We start from the raw sequence: 20088 nt of genomic DNA on the forward strand, positions 1-20088 counted from the left end.
TCATCACTGCAGAAGACCCAGGGGCTGCTCCAGCCATCGATATTCTGCCTGCACTCATTGGGAGCCCTCATCTCAACACAGAGCAAGTAGGGCCTAGATATGCCAGGGACATCCACCCTCAGCTCACACCCACATCCCCACGTCACTGCACAGGTATCCTTCTCCATGCTTCCCGCATATACAGCCGGGGAGGAGGGTAACAGAGTATCAGTCAGGCAGACATCTTCCTTCCTGCTCACACCTGTATATTGACAGAGTGCACTGCTGCCGGCTGGATTCCGACAGAAGGACCAGACACAGAAAGCAGCCACGGGCCCATTTGACCGCGAGCACCTCCTCATGTACCTGGAGAAGGAGGCTTTAGAACAGAAAGACAGGGAAGACTTTGTGCCCTTCACTGGAGAAAAGAAAGGTAAGGACCCCAGGTGGCATGTCTCGGGAGCAAGGCACTCCTAGTGTACTGTCATGAGAGGTCAAGCAAAGGAGGTGGGAAATGAGCCCATGAACTGGATTTTATATTAAAGAGAATCCTGGCTGATGGATACATGTCTGTATAGACATTTGTCCAGACCCATAGACTGTACACCACCAAGAGTGAGCCCTAATGTATCTATGGACTTTGGGTGATAATAATATCAATGTTGGTTCATTGATTGTAATAAATGAGCTCTGCTGTGGGATGTTAAAGAGGGAGGTTGTGAGAGTGAGACCAGGGAGTATATGGGAACTCTCGATACTTTCCTCTGGGAACCGAAAACTGCTCCAAAAAAATGAAGCTTATTAATTAAAAAAAAGATGGCAGAGTATGGAAGCTAATTAAATGAATGATTAGAGTGAGATGGTACTCAAATTAGTTCAGTAAAAAATAATCTTAAGGCCCAAAGAAAAAGTTTTGGAAATGTGAAGTAGTGTTGTGTCTGAAAGAGGGTCCCATCGGCATGGGTATGTTTCTCTTAGCCCAGTGCTTTACCTACGGCAGAAGTCTGCTCCGTGTCTAGACATTGTCTCTGTTCCCTCAGATGCTACCGTTAGAGGTCAGTGCAGTCAATCGTTCATTCATCCAGCACCTCTTCTGTGCACAGCTACTTGCCAGAGACTGGGACCATAGTGAATAAGACCCAGTGAATAAGACCCCGCCCTGCCCTCAAGGACACTATGATAGACCTGCAAAGGCTGTGAAGAGCAAAGGGATGTTTCTCCATGCCAGGAGTGAGCTCAGAACTAAGACAAGGAAAAGTCTCCTCCTTAGCTCCCGACCCCGAGCCCCTCTTTGGAGGAAAGGTGGATATCAATTACCCGATCAGATTCCTCAGCCATGGATGGAAACTTGGGCCCATGGATACTAATGGAATCATTGATAACCTCATGGCAACCACAATCTTTTAAAAACAGATCAGATCATGTCACTTCCCTGCTTAAAGCCCCAAATCCCTGCTGTGGTCCTCACAGTCTGGGGGAGCTTGCCCTGCCCACCTCTTTGACTGCCTTCCCTCACTAAACCTCAGCCACAATATTTTTGTTTAATTCCCCAAACCTGCTAAGTTCTTTTCCCATCTCAGTGTCTTCTCGTGGACTCTTCCCTCTGACCCACATCCCCATTTTTTCCATTCTAACTCTCAGCTTAAGTGTCAAGGCCTCTGGCTTTCCCAGACCTCTCTGTCTAAAATAGACCCCTTCTCTCTGCCATGACACTCATTTATTGCTTTCACAGCACCGACAGTGTTCATCCTTTTGTTTATTTACTTTGGGTTAATTGGGATTTTATTGAAGATTTGACATTATAATTATAATCTAATCTCTTTAGATTGAGAACTCCACAATGGGACTGTGTCTCTCTTGCATTCTGGCACAGAAACTGACGCAGGGGAGGCACTCGATAAATACGGATTTGAATGAATGCCATCTCTGAGCTTCTGTGCCATGGCTGCGAGGAATAGGAGGAGCACAGCCCCCCTCTGCTGCCATGAGTCAGAGCACCTCTGCCTTCTCTTACAGAGCATCTGACTCTCCCCTGAACCATGCACATTCAATGGATCATGCACCACTGATAATGTCATTTTATTAAGAAAGTAAAGTTAAACAGTGACGAACTGAGCAAATAACCAAGGATTACCGTAGAAATATGGAATTCTTTCTATTGCAGTATAGTTGCTATTAGACTAATTTAATTGTCAAAGGAAAAATAATTATAATGTCAAATCTTCAATAAAATCCCAATTAACATCCAGTATTAGGGTAATGACAGAATAATAAGAGGAAAGCTATTGTCTTTTGTTCTTAGATTAGAGGTCTGAGGAGCAGCTATGGTTCACGAGGGGCGAGTGTTAGGAGTGCAGGAGCTGTCTGAGTAATAAATGGGGATACAGACGGGGCATACAGCGGCACATTTTAGCTTAGGAGAAGATTGAGAAGCAATACAACTGAGCAAAATGATCAGAGAGCAAGTTTTCCAAACAGAGCAGAGGGATCAAGGTGAGTTGTCGTCAGGGCCTCAAGAAAGACCAGCAGATGACCTGGAAGCAGGGGGAGGCTATTGTGAAGACCTCTGGAGAGGTCTGAATGCCACATGCCTTGGGCCCTTGTTTCCTGAGCTGCATTTAACTCTCCACTATGGATTTATTTACTTAGAACTTGTTGTTTGGTTGGACCCTCAGAAAAGGATGTGCAGCAGCAGTTATCCTAAATACTGATAGCTGTGGGCCACCTGTGTACCTAATGTTTTGAGTACTTCTAAATAGTGCCAGGAATTAAGATTTCAGAAATCCTATTTTAACTCTAGGCCCAAGATCATCTGAGCCAGAAATAAAATGCTTAAGGCTGCAGATATTATGAAAATTAAGTCTGAGATGAGCCCCAGTGTCTGAGATGTTATTGATTGACATATTTTTTTCCCTTCCTTTTGACCATTCTCCTATTTTTTTTCCTACTGTATTTTCCTTTTTTCTGGGAAATGTGGCAGCTCATATAATGGTCAAATGTAGAGACCTTGCGACCAGGATACCCCAGCTTGACCACAAGCAGTGGTGCCTTCTTGGGAAGTCCAGCTCTGCCTGGCCCCCATTTCCTTATCCTGGTTATTTAAAGATCTGGTGAACTATCAGGAAATATGTAGCCTCTGTAACCAGGGACGTCTTCTGGAGAGTTTTCATGAGGGAGAGGTACTGACTTTGGGTTGGACCCTTGCCTTTCCCACGGCAGTGGGTAAGGCCAGGCTAGCCAAGGGAGACCTAGAAAGATCCTGGGTCCGAATTGGCTGAACCTGGAGCTAGCTACCTGTTTACCCACGGTGAAAAAGAAGAGAAGCCATGGGGGGATGAGTCTTTAAAGAACTCCAAAAATCAAAATAGAGGAGACCAATTTCAAAGATCATGCCAAGAAGTAAGAACAGCTCCATGATAGAGAAACCAAGAGTGAAAGCTAGAATGAATTGGAAAGAGTGTAAGTAGGTCTGGAGTATTGCTATGGGGGCCCTGGAGTGTCTTGGGTTCACATCTTTATGAGCCATTGCCCATGTGAGATGTGGGTGTGCTGGCCTGGCCAGAAGTTAGGAGCAGGAAATGTGCCATCTTTCCAGCAATGTGATCATTAGCCAGAGGTTTGGGTTGGAGAGGGGGGTGTGTGTGGTGTGGCGTGATATGGTGTGATGTGATGTGGGGTGGGGTGGAGTGGAGTGTGTGTGTGTGTGTGTGTATGCGTGTGTATGCATATGCATGCACAGGGGTAGATATCAGCATATTCAGAAGCGAGCTGGGGGCAAAATAAATGGAATCCAGCTGACAGGATGAAGTAAGAGATGGTGGCAGAGAATGCGTGTGTGGGAAGCACAGAGTGCCCTGCTACTTAGACCTCACAGCTCTGAGTATGACAGCCCTGATGTTGTTTCTTTTAAATCAGGTTTGCTTTGGTATGCTCTAGAGAGGTGGCTGTGTCCCCAGGTCACTATCTAGTCGAGTGACCCCAGATGTAGCATCCTAATGGTCTACAATCTCAGTTGGTAGGAGGAAAATTCTGAATGATCAGTTTGTCCCTCAGGAACCCCAGGGGCCAGTTGGATGAATCTGGCCCAAACATTTGCAGGGTCCAAGGCAAGAACACAAGTAGAAGCTGATGTGCCATTTTTTATAAATCTAAAAACTAACAAACTGTTAAAATATGTTCTGTCCTCCCACAGATATACCTAGGCCTGTGCTCTTGGACGTCCAAGAGTCTCACACAGGGAGGTGGATCTGTCCTATACTGCTAAGGCCTCGGCACACGTGGTCAACACCCTAGCCTGCATAGCTAAGCTTTGCCCATGCTCACCCACAAACAACTTTCCCTTGGCCTGGAGGTACATACCCCAGCAGTGTGACCTGCCCTCAGGAAGATGACATGGGAAAGGGACTCATGCAGACCCTAGAAGCAGGCTCAGGGCTCTTTAGGCAGAGAATTCCAGGGTCCTAGGTATCGGGTTTAGTCTAGCAGGCGGCCTCCATTTTGGGTATGAATGGTCCCATGACTCTTCCTTCAGTGGGGCAGGAGCAGTGGGGCGGGAGCAGTGGGGGAGCCCAGAGTTGGGCTCTCTAAAGTGTGGGGTCCACAGTCTAAGTGCTGCTGGTTGATGAAAGGGAGGAAAATAGAAGCCACCGTTTCCCTCTGTTTTTAAGAACTGTAGTCTCCTTGGATCTTGGTGTGGCAGAATGCAGGATTCCTCCTCTGACCTTTTTCTGTAATTGCGGATTATTGATATTGGCATCACCCCAGCAATCAAGGAATCCCAGTTGGACGTGCAGTGGCTCAGTGACTCTACTCTTAATGGCCAGAGCTACATTCTCTGGTCAGTCCACTTATCCTACAATAAGGTAGCAACATGTGTTTGTTTTTCCCTCTGATTTAAAGGGAGAGTCTTTATTCCCAAAGAAAAGCCCATAGAAACTCATAAAGAAGAAAAAGTGACCCTTGACCCGGAACTGGAAGAAGCTTTGGCCAGCGCCTCTGACACTGAACTCTATGATCTTGCAGGTTAGTCCTCAGCTCTGGGGCACTTTCCTCTCTGGCTCTGTGACCTCCAGGTTGGCAACCATAGCAGCAGCCTTTGAGCTTCTCCATAACTACTGGTTACTAATGTGATACCAGGTCAACTTCAGCCATTATGTAGCTGTAAGACAATACAGATGGCTTAACTCCTCTGAACAAACATTCTGCAGTATTTCAGCTGTAAAATGCCACAATAATGCCCATTGCTACAAAACTCAAGAATTTGAGAAATTAACGAGAATAAAGATGGAGTGTTGAGAACTTTAAACAATAAACTAATATCCCTTATGCTTCCTAAAGAACTTTCACATTTGGCATTTTACTACAATTTATTCTCACAAAATTTCCATGAACTTCTTGTTCTTCCTCATAGTTGCTATTCCATTTTTATTCCCACTAAGGGGTCTATTAGCCTCTCTATGGAGCAGGAATAATTTTCTGTTATATTCACCCAGTAAAGTGAATCCATATTTAGTACAATCTGCTTATTTTTTCTAGTTTTCTTAACAATAGCAACAATATAATAATTATTGTTATTATTACTTAGTTATACATGCAGATAGAAAAAGCCCAAATAGTACAAAAGAATATTTAATGAAAAGTAAGTCTCTCACCCTAATTTCCTGAGCTTCCTTCCACTTCTTGTATAGTGCATATTTGTGCACTAATGGGATGCATTTTTTTCAAATGAGATGGAAATTTTGATTATTAGGGTCATTAGATCACCACAGGGGAGAAGTGCTTTAAAAAACTGTGCAACCAGGTGCTGTAGGCATAAAAAATAAAAAAAATAAGGGGTTGTAAACTGACAAGGTCCTTGCAATCTGTGAGGTCAACCAAGGGTTGCCTCGCCTTAAAAAAAAAAAAACAACTCCACAGCTTTAACAAGAATTCTCACATTTTTTTAATTCCATTGGAAGACATATGTTATTATAATCTCCTTCCTCCCAGGAGAATCAGCTATGCCTTATTCTAATAGCCTGCAAACCATTTTAGCTACATTTTCATTCCTCTGTGATATCAATGGTCGATATTAAGGTCACATATTTGAACCCCTCTCAGAAGTTACTGCAGGAGTTGAGGCACCTGTATCACTAGTTAAGAAGTCGCTTTGCAGTGACCAGTCTACTTAGCCCAGTGGTTGCTATGGAGGAATCCTGTTATGGTCACTGCCCCTCCCAAGGGCTGCCTCCTGGTCTCTGCTGGAATTGCCGGAAGGGAGAATGCAGGGCTAGGCCTGAATTCCCAGGAAATACCTAAGCAAAGAGAAAGAGAAAATCACCAATCACTTGGAAGATACTAGATCCTGAAATTCACACAATAAAACCAGAGAGATAATTCCAATAGAAAACTGTTTTGTTCATCTTTACTCAGCCTTCTTCCCTCATCAAGTGCTCCTTCCTTCAGCACTCAGGAGGAAAGCCGGCTGAGGGCGGATGGCAGCATCTGCTCTAAGGTGGCTCTCTCTGGAAAGATTAAGAGCAGCGTAAGGAGTGAATGGGCTGCCAGCCATTTGAGGTTTAGATAAGAAAGAGTGTCAACACCCTGCCCATGTTACTGTGGCAGACCGAGAGTAGAGAGACAGTTCATCAAGGGAGCAGCAGTCAACTTCCAAAACAGCTCCTCCCAGAATAGTATGGTTACCACCCAGAGTCTAGTTCTCAGCTCTGCTGGTCTAGAGATCTGTAGAGATCTGATCTTGTCTGCGCACACCATATCAGTCAGATTGGGGCCAGGTGGTAGGGACCGATCCACTAGCCAGATTCACAGGAAACAGATAAAACAAAAATTAAAATTTGACAATGGGAATCAAATTATAATTAGAAGTTAGTGAGTAATGGGGCCAAATCAAGTCATATTCGTTGGATGGTCTCAGTGGCCTATGTTTATCAAATAGGGCATCTTCTCCCTAGACAATTCCAGAAACACAGTAACAAATTCTTATTTACTTAACAAGAATTCGTAAAGCACTTAGAACAGTGCCTGACACATAGGAAGTCATTTAATCTTTGTAATAGATAAAGAATAATTATTATTCCTATTTTACAGATGGGGAAACAGGATCAGAGGCTTTAGTAACTTCTCAAGTCACACAAGTAGTACGTGACAGAGTCAGGATTCACTCTGGCTGACTGATCCTGAGTGCCCTTCTTTAACCTTAGACTTACTGGCTGTAAACATTTGTCCTTTCTCGTGGTATGCTGGCCTCCTCCTTCTAATGGGTAGATTAGAGGCTGCACCTCTGCCGCCTGTTGTCAGATTATCTATTCTGGGATCCTTCACTAGGTGGCCACCTATAATTTCTCACTTGCAATTTCATTAGCAAAGGGAAGTTGGGTGAGCAGTTGCAGCTTCAGCCTGCCCAGTGTTCATGCTCACCTAGTGCTGTTTCTTGCATACAGTGCTGCCTCCTGGTGCAAGTTCCATGTAATACAGGAGACTCAAAATCTCAACATGGTTATAGGACCTTTTATTGCTGACATCTTGTCTTTTATTGCCCACCCTGGGATGTTCTAGACATTGAAAGGACTACTCCTTTTGGTGAGGCTTACGTTGAAAGAGGTCCATGATCTTTCTGTTCTTTGCCTCTAGAAAAACACATGCTACCATCTATATGATTTCAGACCTTAAAATAACCTTAGACTCAGTCCTACCCTTAGATTTTACAGATGAGAAAACTGAAAATCTGATTCTACTTCACTAAGAGGTCTCAGCAGGTTTTCAGCAATTTGGGGACATAACCAGACCATTGTCTCTCAGATCCTAAATGATTACAGATGTATAGATGTAGAAAGCCCTGTGAAGATTGCTGGTGGTCTTGGAAGGAGGGATTTTTTAATAAGCTTATTTAACTCTGTACATATACCATACAGTATGCAAAGCAAGGGGGGTCTGGAGACTTATCTTTATGGTATGAAGAATTGTTCTTTGAGGAGTAATTTAACAATGTGGATATCCTAACATGCTTTCCCAAACTTAATGTTTATTCACTGATTTTTTTGCTTTCAGCTGTTCTTGGAGTACACAATTTGCTCAATAATCCAAAGTTCGATGAAGAAACAGCAAGTAGTAAAGGTGGCAAAGGGCCTGTGAGAAGTAAGTTGATGTGGAATCTGTGGTTCTGTGAGACTTGGGAGCCTCCAGGTGTCTGGGAGGAGAGAGGCCTGTTGAATGGGCCTGCTACAGTGACTCCAGACTTCCATCTTGCAGGCTTCGAAGGTGGCTTTTGTCAGTTCACCAAGGATCATTGGGCTCTGAGCTGTCAAACCAGAATAGAGTAGCTAATAATGAGAACTGTGTCGGGCAGTATAACTAGTAATAATCAGTTGTTTTGTCCGGAACACACTCTCTTGGTAGGTCTGTTCAGTCAAAAGATAAAATTGCTGATAAAAAGGTTTCATAGTCAGCATAGGATGCAAACAGGTGCATGTTCCTAAGGCGTTTTCATCAACTATAGTATCTTAGCTAAGTTCCCTTCTCCATTCAAATGTCTTTTTGTCTCAATAATGGATGCTTGTCATTAGAATTTGAATACCCACTTCCGCCAAAGAGCATGAAAGACACACTGGCGTGGAATTACTGACACAGATAGTTCCAGACCACCATCTTCTATGTCAGCGTTTTCTGGAGATGTATACAGTTCATTAGACTCTCCAGTCATCAGTAATCTACTAAATACCTACTATGTGTTCCAGGCCTAGGTACAAAGATGGTCCCTGCCCAAAGGAACTTATCTTCTCATGGTAGGGATAGATCAATAATCAGGTAATTTTGGTGATCCAGGTACTGTGAAAACTCACTGAAGATCAGTTTTTCTAAGATTATTTATATTTTATTTTCTTTAATGAAAACTTGGGAGATGCTTTCTAGTCTCAGCGGCACACTTGTAAATCATCACTTGTACCGGATAATTTAACCAGACAATGAGCAATATTCCTTTTATTTTCTTTCTGGTTTCTTAAGCATACGGATGAAAAATGTTCATCCTTTTTAACTTCAATATCAAAAGGTAACATTCTGATAATATGTTTGCAATTACATAACCTGGGCTTTTATACATATATATCGTTAACTTTTTTAAAGACTTTTTTTTAGAACAGCTTTAGGTTTATAGTAAAATTGAAAGAAAGTCATAAGGATATCACGTATACCCTCTGCCCTTCCACATGCATAGATAGCCTCCCTCATTATCAACATCCTGCACCAGAGTGGTACATATGTTACAATTGATGAACCTACATTGACACATTATCACCTAAAGTCCACAGTTTACATTAGAATTCACTCTATGAGTTTAGACAAATGTATAGTGTCACGGATCTACTGTTATAATATCTTACAGAGTAGCTTCACCGCCCTAAAATTCCTCTGTGCTCTACCTATTCATCTTTCCTCCCCTCTAACTCCTAGAAATCACTGATCTTTTTACTGTCTCCATATATGTAGCCTATTATGACTGGCTTCTTTCACTTGATAATATGCATTTAATGTTCTTCCATCTTTTCATTGGCTTAATAGCTCATTTCTTTTTAGTGCTGAATATTTCATTATCTCATGTACCACAGTTTATTTATCCATTTACCTACTGGATGGCATCTTGGTTGCCAAGTTTGGGCAATTATGAATAAAGCTATTAGCATTTGTGTGCAGGTTTTTGTGTGGACATAAATTTTCAGCTTCTTTGGATAAATATGAAGGAGCGTGATTTCTAGGTCATATGGTAAGAGTGTATTTAGTTTTGTAAGAAATCGTGAAACTGTCTTCCAAAGTGGTTGTACCATTTTGCATTCCCACCAGCAACGAATGAGAATTGTTCCACATCCTTGCCTGCACTTGGTGTTGTCACTGTCCCAGATTTTCACCATTCTAATAGGTGTGTAGTTGTATTTCGCAGTTTTAATTTGCATTTCCCTGACGATATATGATGTGGAGCATCTTTTCATATGCTTATTTGCCATTTGTATATCTTCTTTGGTAAGGTGTCTGTCTAGATCTTTGGCTCATTTTTTAATCAGATTGTTTTCTTATTGTTGAGTTTTAAGGGTCCTTTGTATATTTTGGATAATAGTCCGTTATTACATATGTCTTTTGCAAATGTATTCTCCCAGTCTGTGGTTCATCTCCTCATTCTCTTGACAGAATCTTTTGCAGAGTAGAAAGTTTTAATTTTAATGAAGTCCAGCCTGTCAATTCTTTCTTTCACGGATCATACTTTTGGTGTTGTATCTAAAAATTTGTCGCCAAACCTAGGTCATCTAGGTTTCATCCTATGTTACCTTCTAAGAGTTTTATAGTTTTACATTTTACATTTAGGTATGTGATCTATTCTGAGTTAATTTTTGTGAAAGTATAAGGTGTGTGGTTGTCCAGTTGTTCCAGCACCATTTGTGAAAAAACCATCTTTTCTTCGTCGTGTTGTCTTTGCTCTTTTGTCAAAGATCAGTCAACTATATGTGGGATTATTTTGGAGCTCTGTTCTGTTCCAGTGATTATTTGCATATTCTTCCACCAATGCCACACTGTCTTGATTACCGTTGCATTATAGTAAGTCTTGAAGTCAGGTGGTGTCAGTCCTCCAACTTTGCTCTTCTCTTGCAATATTGTGTTAGCTATTCTGGGTATTTTGCTTCTCTACATAAACTTTAGAATTTGTTTGTGGATATCTACAAAACAACTTGCTGGAATTTTTATTGGGATTGCACAGAATCTATAGGTCAAGTTGAGATGAATTGATATCTTGACAATATTGAGTCTTTCTGTCCTTAAACATGGAATATCTCTCCATTTAGTTTTTTGGTTTTTTTCAACAGAGTTTTGTAGTTTTCCTTATACTGATCTTGTACAGATTTTTTCAGGTTTATACCTAAGTATTTCATTTTTCATTAGCTTTTTTTTCAAATTGTGGTTCTCTTATCAGTACATGTAGATTTACTTCATTCTTTCGATGATTGCACCTTATATAATTATACTATAACTTATTTAACCATTTTCATATTGATGGACATATTGTTTATTATGGTTTACTGTCACAGGCAATACATCTGTGAACATCTCTGAATGTATACCTTTATGTATTCATGCTATTTTTCTGTGGATTAGACTTCTAGATATGGAATTACTGGGTCATATAGTATCCACATTTTAATTTTTGATAGGTAATTCCAACTTACTCTCCCAAAAAGTGTGTACCAGCTTTCATTTCCACCAACAGTATGTGAGGATGCTTTTTCCTCTACATTATTGACAACTCTGAATATTATGTCTTTTTATTTATTTATTTGATAATCAAATGGTATCTTATTTTTTAATTTTAGAGTTTAAGTATTTTTTAATATTTTTTTAGTTGGGTGACAGAAATTCTTCTGATCATATTACTTGTTCATTTTTAATTGGGTTGTCATTGATTTGTAAGAGCTCTGGTATATTGGGATGTTGACCCTTCATATGTTATATATATTGGAAACATTTTCTGTTAAATGATTTTGAGAATTCTTTCATTCTTCTTTTCTATTCTTTTCTCTTCCCATACTTTCCTCAAAATTAACACTGTACAATGGACATCAGAGGAGGGTCAGATTTGGCCAAAAAGCCAGAGGAGTATTTAGGTTTGGGAAATGAAGAGATTCTTTTTTTTTTTTTCATCTCAAGATTCTAGTATTTGGTTATTATAGTCTGAAAGCAGTCTTTATGGAGCAGCAATAACTGCTCAAAAGCATGTTCTTTTGAAGTTTGAGTTTGCTGTAGAGTCTTCTGCACTTTTGGTTCTGTGCAGTGTCAGCTATTGAGACTTCTCATTGCGGTAGAGAAACATCAATGTTTGAAACTATAACTCAGAAGCATACCATTCCCATGCTTGCTTTGCTGCGAATAAGCTTGCTGTTATTGATTTTAGAGTATTATTGGAATCAGAGCATATGAAAGAAAGGTCATTGGGAGAATGATTTTGATAAGAGAGTTCTTATATTTTCGTTGTAAAATTAAAACTTGTGTTTAGATGTGGTCAAAGGTGAAAAGGTCAAGCCTATATTTGAGGAACCACCCAATCCCACAAATGTGGAAGTAAGTCTGCAGCAGATGAAAGCCAATGATCCCAGCCTTCAAGAAGTCAATCTCAACAACATAAAGGTATTTCATTATGATTTTTTTTAGTCACTAGATTTGTCATGAGTTCAGACATGAGTTCAGACATGAGTTCACCTATTTGCAATTCTTAGCATCACTGATTTTGAGGCAGGATATCCTATTCAAAAGAAGTGGGTTTAAAAAAAAAAGTGATTTCTAGAATTCTTTTAAAAGAATCACAATAGTTGTGGTAAACACAGTGTACTGGTTATCTATTGCTGAATAGCATATTACTCCAAAATTTAGAGGCTTAAAACAATAAACATTTTTTATTTCACATAGTTTCTGAGTGTCAAGAATCAGGGAGTGACTTGGCTGGGTAGTTGGGGCTCAGTGTCTCAATGAAGCTATCAGCCACGGCTACGGTTATCTGAAAGCTTGACTGGGGCAGGAGGATCTGCTTCCAAGATGGCATACTCATGTAGCTGTTGGCAGGAAGCCTCAATTTCTTACCACATGACCCTCTCCATGGGACTGCCTAGGTGTCCTCATGTCATGACAGCTGGCTTCCCCTAAAGCAAGTGATCCAAGAGAAAGAAAGCCAGAAGCCACAATGCCTTTTATGACTTATTCTCTGAAGTCATTTCCACTTTGTTCTATTTGGCAATAGAGAGAGGAAGAGAGAGAGAAAGAGAGAGAGAGAGAGAGAGCACGGCAGGAGGGAAGGAGGGAGAGAAAGAGAACAAGAACATTGACATCTGTTTTGTTCATTCTTGTTAGGCCAATTTCTAGCATTTAATAATAATAACTGACTTTTATTGAGTACTCACTCAGTACCAGATATTTTGCTAAATACTTGAAATTCATCATCTCATTTCATCTTTAATGGGACTTAAAGAGGTTAAGTTGCTCATAGTCACAGATCTAGTCTGTAGCACATTTGGGACTCACACGAGTCAACCTCTAGATGTGCTGTGTGTTGTCTCCCTCCCCAGTGGTCAGCACTGTGCTACATGCTGTAGAAGAGGGATTAAGATACATACGGCCTTTTTTTCTGAAGAACTTATATTAGGAGAAAAACACTAAACAAATCATTGCAACACATGTAAGCCCTCAAATATTATGGAATTGCAGGTTAGGAAAATGTTGATCCTGCCTAGAAAAGCTGAGAGACAAAGGAGATAATATTCAACTGGATCTTAAAAGATGAGTGGGAATTAATCAGAGAAAAAGACAAAGGAATTTCCAGGCAAAGGGAAAAGCATATCTAAAAATATGGAGGAAAGACCATGGTATATTAAAAGAATAAGAAGGGGTGGTTCCATAGAGTAGTGGTTAGCACATCTGCTTTACAAGCATAAGGTTCTGGGTTTGAGCTCCAGCGGAGCCATGGCCCATACCCTGGGCGCGCCAGGCCCCGGGTGTGGACCGCAAGTGTGTGGGAGGAGACACCCCACCTTCAGAGATCCAATTCTTAAGGGGAGACAGCAACATCCGTAGGTCAGGGGTGGAAGTGGAGGAGTGGGGGAAATTTTTAAAAATAAATAAATAAAAATAAAAGAATAACAAATAGGTCAATCTGGTTAGAATATAGAGAATGAAAGAGAAGAGGGGAATGTGGTATATGCATAATTTCTTGGTTAGTAAAAAGAAGGGTGATACCAGAATGTCACATTGTGTTAGATCCCCTTATTGGACTGTAAGTGTTGTTATTGGCTAGGTGTGGCTTGGTTGCTGGAGAATGGGTGATGACTGTCTTTTAGTGGGGATATCATGCAATTAGTCATCTAAACATATGAAGTATTTGAAAGTTGCTGGTCCATAGCTTGGGGTGGGGGTGCTGCCCATGGGTTTATCAACTATCTGTATCTTTCCCGTCTTAGAACATTCCAATACCAACCTTGAAAGAATTTGCTAAAGCTCTGGAGACCAACACTCATGTACAAAAGTTCAGCTTGGCTGCAACCCGCAGCAATGATCCTGTGGCAATTGTGAGTAAAATTCTTAGAAATATAATATGAAAATATTTAATTCAGTAGAAACTCCTTTTAATTTGTTTGATTAACAATTTTTAGATCCGGTAAATTTATTTTCTACACCGTTAATAAACAAAATTAGTTAGAATGAGACAGTAAAACAGAATCCAGTTGTCAAGCACTTTGAATTAACTATAATTTTGTTAGCATTACACTTTTAGGAGAAAGAAACAAAATTAGATTAGGCATTTAGCTAAATAAATATTTGAATTTTGTTTTGGGCTTAGTACAAATTTTCTGAAACTTCTGCATCTACAGTAACATTCTTTCACAATCAGTGGATATTATGAGACCCCCAAATCCTGCAGGAACTTGGCACATATAAAAATATTAAAGTACATTTTCTTTTAGTCTTTGAAATGGATTAATATGTTTCAAAAATATTTTAACAACCAAATTTTGTTTTCGATTCTTTAATGTCACCACGTATTTGACCCCCTTTAACCCATCTATCCTTCCCCCTTATCCTCTGGTAACCACTAGTCTATTGTCCATGTCCATGAGTTTCTGTTTGTTTGTCCTATTTGTTTGTTGATTTTAGGTTTATATCTCACATATAAGTGATATCATGTGGTTTTCAACTTTTTCTGTCTGGCTTGTTTCGCTTAGTATGATTATCTCGTGGTCCATCCATGTTGTCACAAATGGCAGTATTTCATCTCTTCTTATGACTAATATTACATTGTATATATGTACCACAGCTTCTTTATCCAGTCATCTATTGTAGGACACTTCTGTCGCTTCCATGTCCTGGCCACCATGAGTAATGTTGCTATGAACATCGGTGTGCAAATATCTTTTCGGATATGAGTTTTCAAGTCTTTGGGGTAAATACCCAGCAGAGGGATTGCTGAACAACCAAATCTTGAAATATTTTTTGTTTGACATTGTTAACCAGAACATGAAAAAGAACAAAAAACAAAAAGCCCTGTTCTTTCTATGAACATTAGACAATTCAGCAAAATAAGGAAGCCCCTTGAACCCAAGTAAATACTACTATCACCATCATCAGTGTTATTTCTCCTATTAATAGCTAACATTCCTTGAGCAGTCAGTAAATTCCAGCACTGATCTCTATGCTTTACACATGTCATCTCACCTAATCCTCACTATAATACTATAAGGTATGTACTATTGTTAGTTCCCACTTTAACAAATGAGCAATCTGAGGTTCAGGGAGGTTAATTAACTTTTCCAAGGTTACGCAGCCAGTAAACAGTCAGGATTCACCACCAGGTCTTTCTGGTTCCACAACCAGGAAGCTTAACCATAATGCTATGCTATATTTACACACGATGCCTCACTGTCTCAAACATTTGCTAAAATATGTCAGTTATCAGGAGCCTGCCCATCACCCTGTGGTTCTATAGCATCTAATGCTCAGCCCTTGAATCAAACTAGAAAAACAAAAATTTTCCTGACTTGATGATTTGATTTAAAGTAACATGCCTTTTGGAAAATCTAAAATACCATTGAAAATTGACAACATGAAAGTCATGACTACCTATTACAGTACTGGCACAGAGTAGATGTTTAAAAAATACTTGTTAAATAAATGAATGAATGTGCCTTCCAACCTCGCAGCAGTAGAGACTATTTCCATGATTATAATAGTAAACTTGAAATAAGCACTCATGTAAAAGAGAGACTAAGCTACAAAATTGATGTTTTCACCAGCAGTTATTACATATCTAAATTTGTAGGTTGAAAGCAGTTTTGAATTTGGAACCAATTATTAAAATAGAAAAAGAGCACAACTAGATCATTGGTAAGGTAAAATTCACAATTTAAAGATTCATATCTGTATACAATTTTGAATAACTCTGCCTTTTAGTAGACTTGTTTCCAATAAAGCAAAAATATTAACAGTATATTATGTATGTAAGTGACTAAAGGGATGAATAAAGAAATGACTTATTACTCCTATTTAAGACATTATTTACAATAAATGGAAAGGATGAGACTAGTAAGCACTACTAGTAAATAATCTTTCTTCTACTCTAGGTCAAATAGATAACTTGGTAAATGAACTAAATAAATTCCGAATATAAGAATCTCTTTGATACTGTTTTCAATGCAATAATTTTGTGTTGAATGCATACCATGTGACAAGTGCACCATAGAATTGGAGGAATAATTACTATCGTTAAGGGTGTGAAGAGAAAAGCCTCTTTCAGCCTTACTCAGCCTTATTTCTAGCAAGCCTAGCTCTAGAAATGATTCCTCTTTCAGCTATGCTGTTGTCAGGCAAGAACCTTTCTATACATTGAAAACTGGTTATCTCAGACTCGCTACTGAGAAGTAAAAATCAGCATTGAAGTAAGGAGCTTCAAGAGACTTTTCTTTCTAAGGTTTAAAAACTTATTCAGCAAGACACTGTGGGATCATTGTGAATGTAGACAACCTATGTGTATGTGAGATAGCATTATCCCCATTTTACAGATGAGTCAGCTGAGGCTCAGAGAGGTTGAGTAACTTAACTAAGACTACACAGCATGTGGCCAAGCCATGAAGTGAATTTAACTAACCTATAATCAACTTTAGTTCACCATCTGCCAAGTACTTCCATATAACCACATCTTTAGAAGTATTAATGGAACTCACCCTCACTGAATGCCAGTGTAGAGAAAAGGCCCAAATATGTAAACAATGCTGTTATTATTAACAATGATGTCCCATAAAAATCAAGAGTTTAGTACAGTACTGTCCAATAGAAATCAAATGACAATCAGAAATGTAAGCCATATGTTAAAGTTTAAATTTTCTAGTAGCCACATTAAAAAAATAAGAAGAAATAGATTAAATTAATTTTAATTTTAATAACATTTTATTTAAACCAATATACCCAAAATATTATTTCAAAATGTAAGTTCTAAATATAATGAGATATTTTACCTATTTTTTTCATACCATATCTTCGAAATCCAGTGTGTGTTTTACATTTATAGCATGTCTCAATTCAGACCAGCCACTTTTCAAGGGCTCAATAGCCACGTGTATCGTGGCTACCATTTGGATGGCACAGGTTTGAACAGTGCAGAAAACTCCATTTTCATACAATACTGTAAAGTACAGAAAACAAAACCTCTTAAAAAATGTATTTCTACTCTAATGATTTCTATAACAGTTAAGAAATCTAGTCTTTGTTTTATTAATGTTATTATCCCCAACACATGTACTAGATGCTCAAATAGTTACTGAACTGAAATGAACTTGGGCCTACAGCCCAGGGTTATGTTTGGCTAGGTCTCCCCTGTTTTGTTTAGTATGAGAAAAGGGTTTTCTCAAGTTTCAAAGAAATTGGCAAGATTCTGGCTGCTTGCCAGGAGGTCCTGCAACTTTTTATAAAAGCATAATTGCTCTGACGTTTTGTTATTCTAATAATGAAAGTAAATCCCAAAGCTTGGAGCATCCATAAGGAAAAGCCTCATGCATTCCCTTCTGGAGCTTTAATTAAAATGTGTACATTTAATTCCAATTAAAGACCTAGTGCTGAATAGATGCACTTTAATTTACATGGTGTACAATAATGTTTTTTCAAATCTTTGCCCTTCCCTTGTAGTTCAAGCAACTTCAATAACACAGGATTATTCTTCTAGTCCAGTGGTTCTCAACTTAAGGCAGTTTTGCCCTCCAGGGGACATTTGGCAGTGGGTGGAATTATTTTTGGTTGTCATGAGTGGGAGGGGTGCTCTTGGCATTTAATGAGTCTCAGAGGCTGCTAAACCTCACATAGTACTCAGGACAACCTCCCACAACAAAGAATTCCTGGCCTTAAATATCATTAGTGCCAAGGCTGAGAAACCTGTTCTCATCCCAGTTAGATCCTTTCTTCTTCCTTCTTCTTCCTGTTTTTTTCTCTATAAAAACAATTTAAATAGTTTAGAAGTTCCTTGTTCTATTCAGAGCAATCACTATTAGTTTGTTTATCATTTTTCTAGTTGTTGTCTTTATGACTTTAATTAAAGTGGCTGTCAATCCTGGCTGAACATTAGTCACCTGGAGAGCTTTTCAAAAATGCAGCAGTCCAGGCCACACCTGAGATACTGATGTACTTCATCTGGGGTGGGGCCCAAGAGTTGGTATTTTTTTTTTTTAAGGCTTCCAGGTCACTTTAATATGTAGCCAGGATAGAAAAACACTAAAATACATACATTTTAATCTAATTTATCATCTTAGATAATTTTTGATCCTCTGTTAGAAATTATGGTTCATTTCTATACCTTCCATCCCTCCTTCCTCTTCTACCTCCAAATTGTACTTATTCTATTATTTTTATATGTTTGAAATTTATACATTTTAGGTCATTTTATGTTATGTATGTAGATTGACTCCAAAATTTAAAACTTATCACCAGCATTTACAATTATCTGGCTATTTAAATATATAAATCTCTTTTCTCATGGGCCTTACAGTCTAGTGACTAATGCCGATCTGATTTTTCTTTCTTTTTAAGTAACTCATTTTTTGTTAGAAACTTTTAGGACTCTCTTTTCTCTTGGAGTTCTGAAATTTCATTTGTATGTGCCTGTTTATGAGTCTTTTTATTCGTTTCTCTGAGCCTCCAGTAGATTCTTTCAGATAAAGACTTGTAGCTTTCTTCAACTCTGGGAAATTTTTTCGTTATTTTCTAGTGTCTTCCTTTCTGTTGTCTTTTTATTGTTGTCCTTCTAAAACTCCTATTAGATAATTGCTGACCTTCTGTATCTTTTCTTCATTGCTTAACATTTCTCTCAGGTATTCTATCTTTGTCTTTTCACTCTACATTCTTGGAAATATCCTCAGCTTTATCTTCTAGCTTACCAACTTGGTCTTTAGCCATGTTCATTTTATAGTTCTGGATATCTATTACTTTGCTTTATTTCAATGTATTATTTTAAATTTTCAGAATGTTTTCTTGTTCTTATTCTTTTTTGTTTTATAATAGTATTTATTTTATAGATACAGTGCCTTCTCTTTCCTTTGCTTTTTTTCTTTTTTCTTTTTCTTTTTTTTTTTTTTCCGGGGGAGTGGGGAAGAATAGCAGTTAGAATAAATACATTTGTTTATGTTCCCTAAATAATCTCTGTCCGCTCTTTGGCATGTTATACTGTTTGGTCAACTTGGCTTTTCTCTTTTATGACGTTGGTTTTCCTAGCATGTCTAGCAATCACTGGTTGCCCATTGATATTTCTGAATAGAGAACAAGTTTGGTTTGTGTAAACCAGGATCATTTGTGTAGATCTGACCACCCTTAAAAGAGAGACCCCTTTATATTTCTCCATTTGTCACCAACTGACAGGCTATATATTTTAATTAATTATCGATTCTGCCCTCCTCAAATATAAGCTCCCTAGGATGAGAATTTTTTATTTCTTTACTGCTGGCACACAGTAGAAGACCAACAAATACTCTTTTTTGAATGAATGAATGAATGAGTGCTCTCGTAAGTAGGCAGGCGAATTGACCAGCAGCCTTCTCTGTTGTGTGTATATGAGGAGCTGGCAGGCAGCCTGGGAGTCCCTGCAATGGCTGCAGTTAGGAGGGTTTCACTCTGGGAAGTGGGAGTTCAGTATATTTTATTCCTTGGCATAGCTGCCTCTCCCCTCCTTCCACCACACTGTATCTGGTGGTGGTCTAGAGGCTCCTCAGTTTCTGCACTGCTTCTATCTTAGATCCTAGCACCCTCACTAGAGGCTCCTGGGAGATTTTTTACTGATAGTTGTGCCTGCAGTTAACTCTTTTTCTGGGAAGCTGCAGGGAGGGGCAGTGTGCTCTCCACATGCTCTAGTTGTTCCTAAGGCAGTTCTTTAATAAAATACTGCAGTTGGGACTTACTTTGGCATCTCAGGCAACTTTTTTTCTCCGCAATCTTTCTATTTTCTATATTATAGCAATTCTTTAAGATAATGGCCCTCTTTTTTGTTATCTTGCACTGTGGAAGTTTCAGTCACTTAAAAGTTATCTTTTCTTCATGAAGTGGAAAACTTTGGGA

General features: G+C 39.1%; 1 protein-coding gene across 1 annotated transcript in view; it reads left to right on the forward strand.

Annotated features, from left to right (window-relative positions):
* The window catches only part of TMOD2 (tropomodulin 2), a 29009-nt gene that overhangs the window by 1407 nt on the left and 7514 nt on the right, over positions 1–20088 (forward strand). The window contains exons 2-6 of the mRNA XM_011355113.2: positions 256–412; positions 4879–5001; positions 8026–8112; positions 12011–12141; positions 13962–14069. Of these exons, the coding sequence (XP_011353415.1) occupies positions 256–412; positions 4879–5001; positions 8026–8112; positions 12011–12141; positions 13962–14069 (606 nt within the window). The remainder of the gene's footprint in view (positions 1–255; positions 413–4878; positions 5002–8025; positions 8113–12010; positions 12142–13961; positions 14070–20088) is intronic.

The sequence above is a fragment of the Pteropus vampyrus genome, unplaced genomic scaffold, assembly GCF_000151845.1.
Source record: "Pteropus vampyrus isolate Shadow unplaced genomic scaffold, Pvam_2.0 Scaffold19, whole genome shotgun sequence".
In the NCBI taxonomy this organism is placed as follows: Eukaryota; Metazoa; Chordata; class Mammalia; order Chiroptera; family Pteropodidae; genus Pteropus; species Pteropus vampyrus.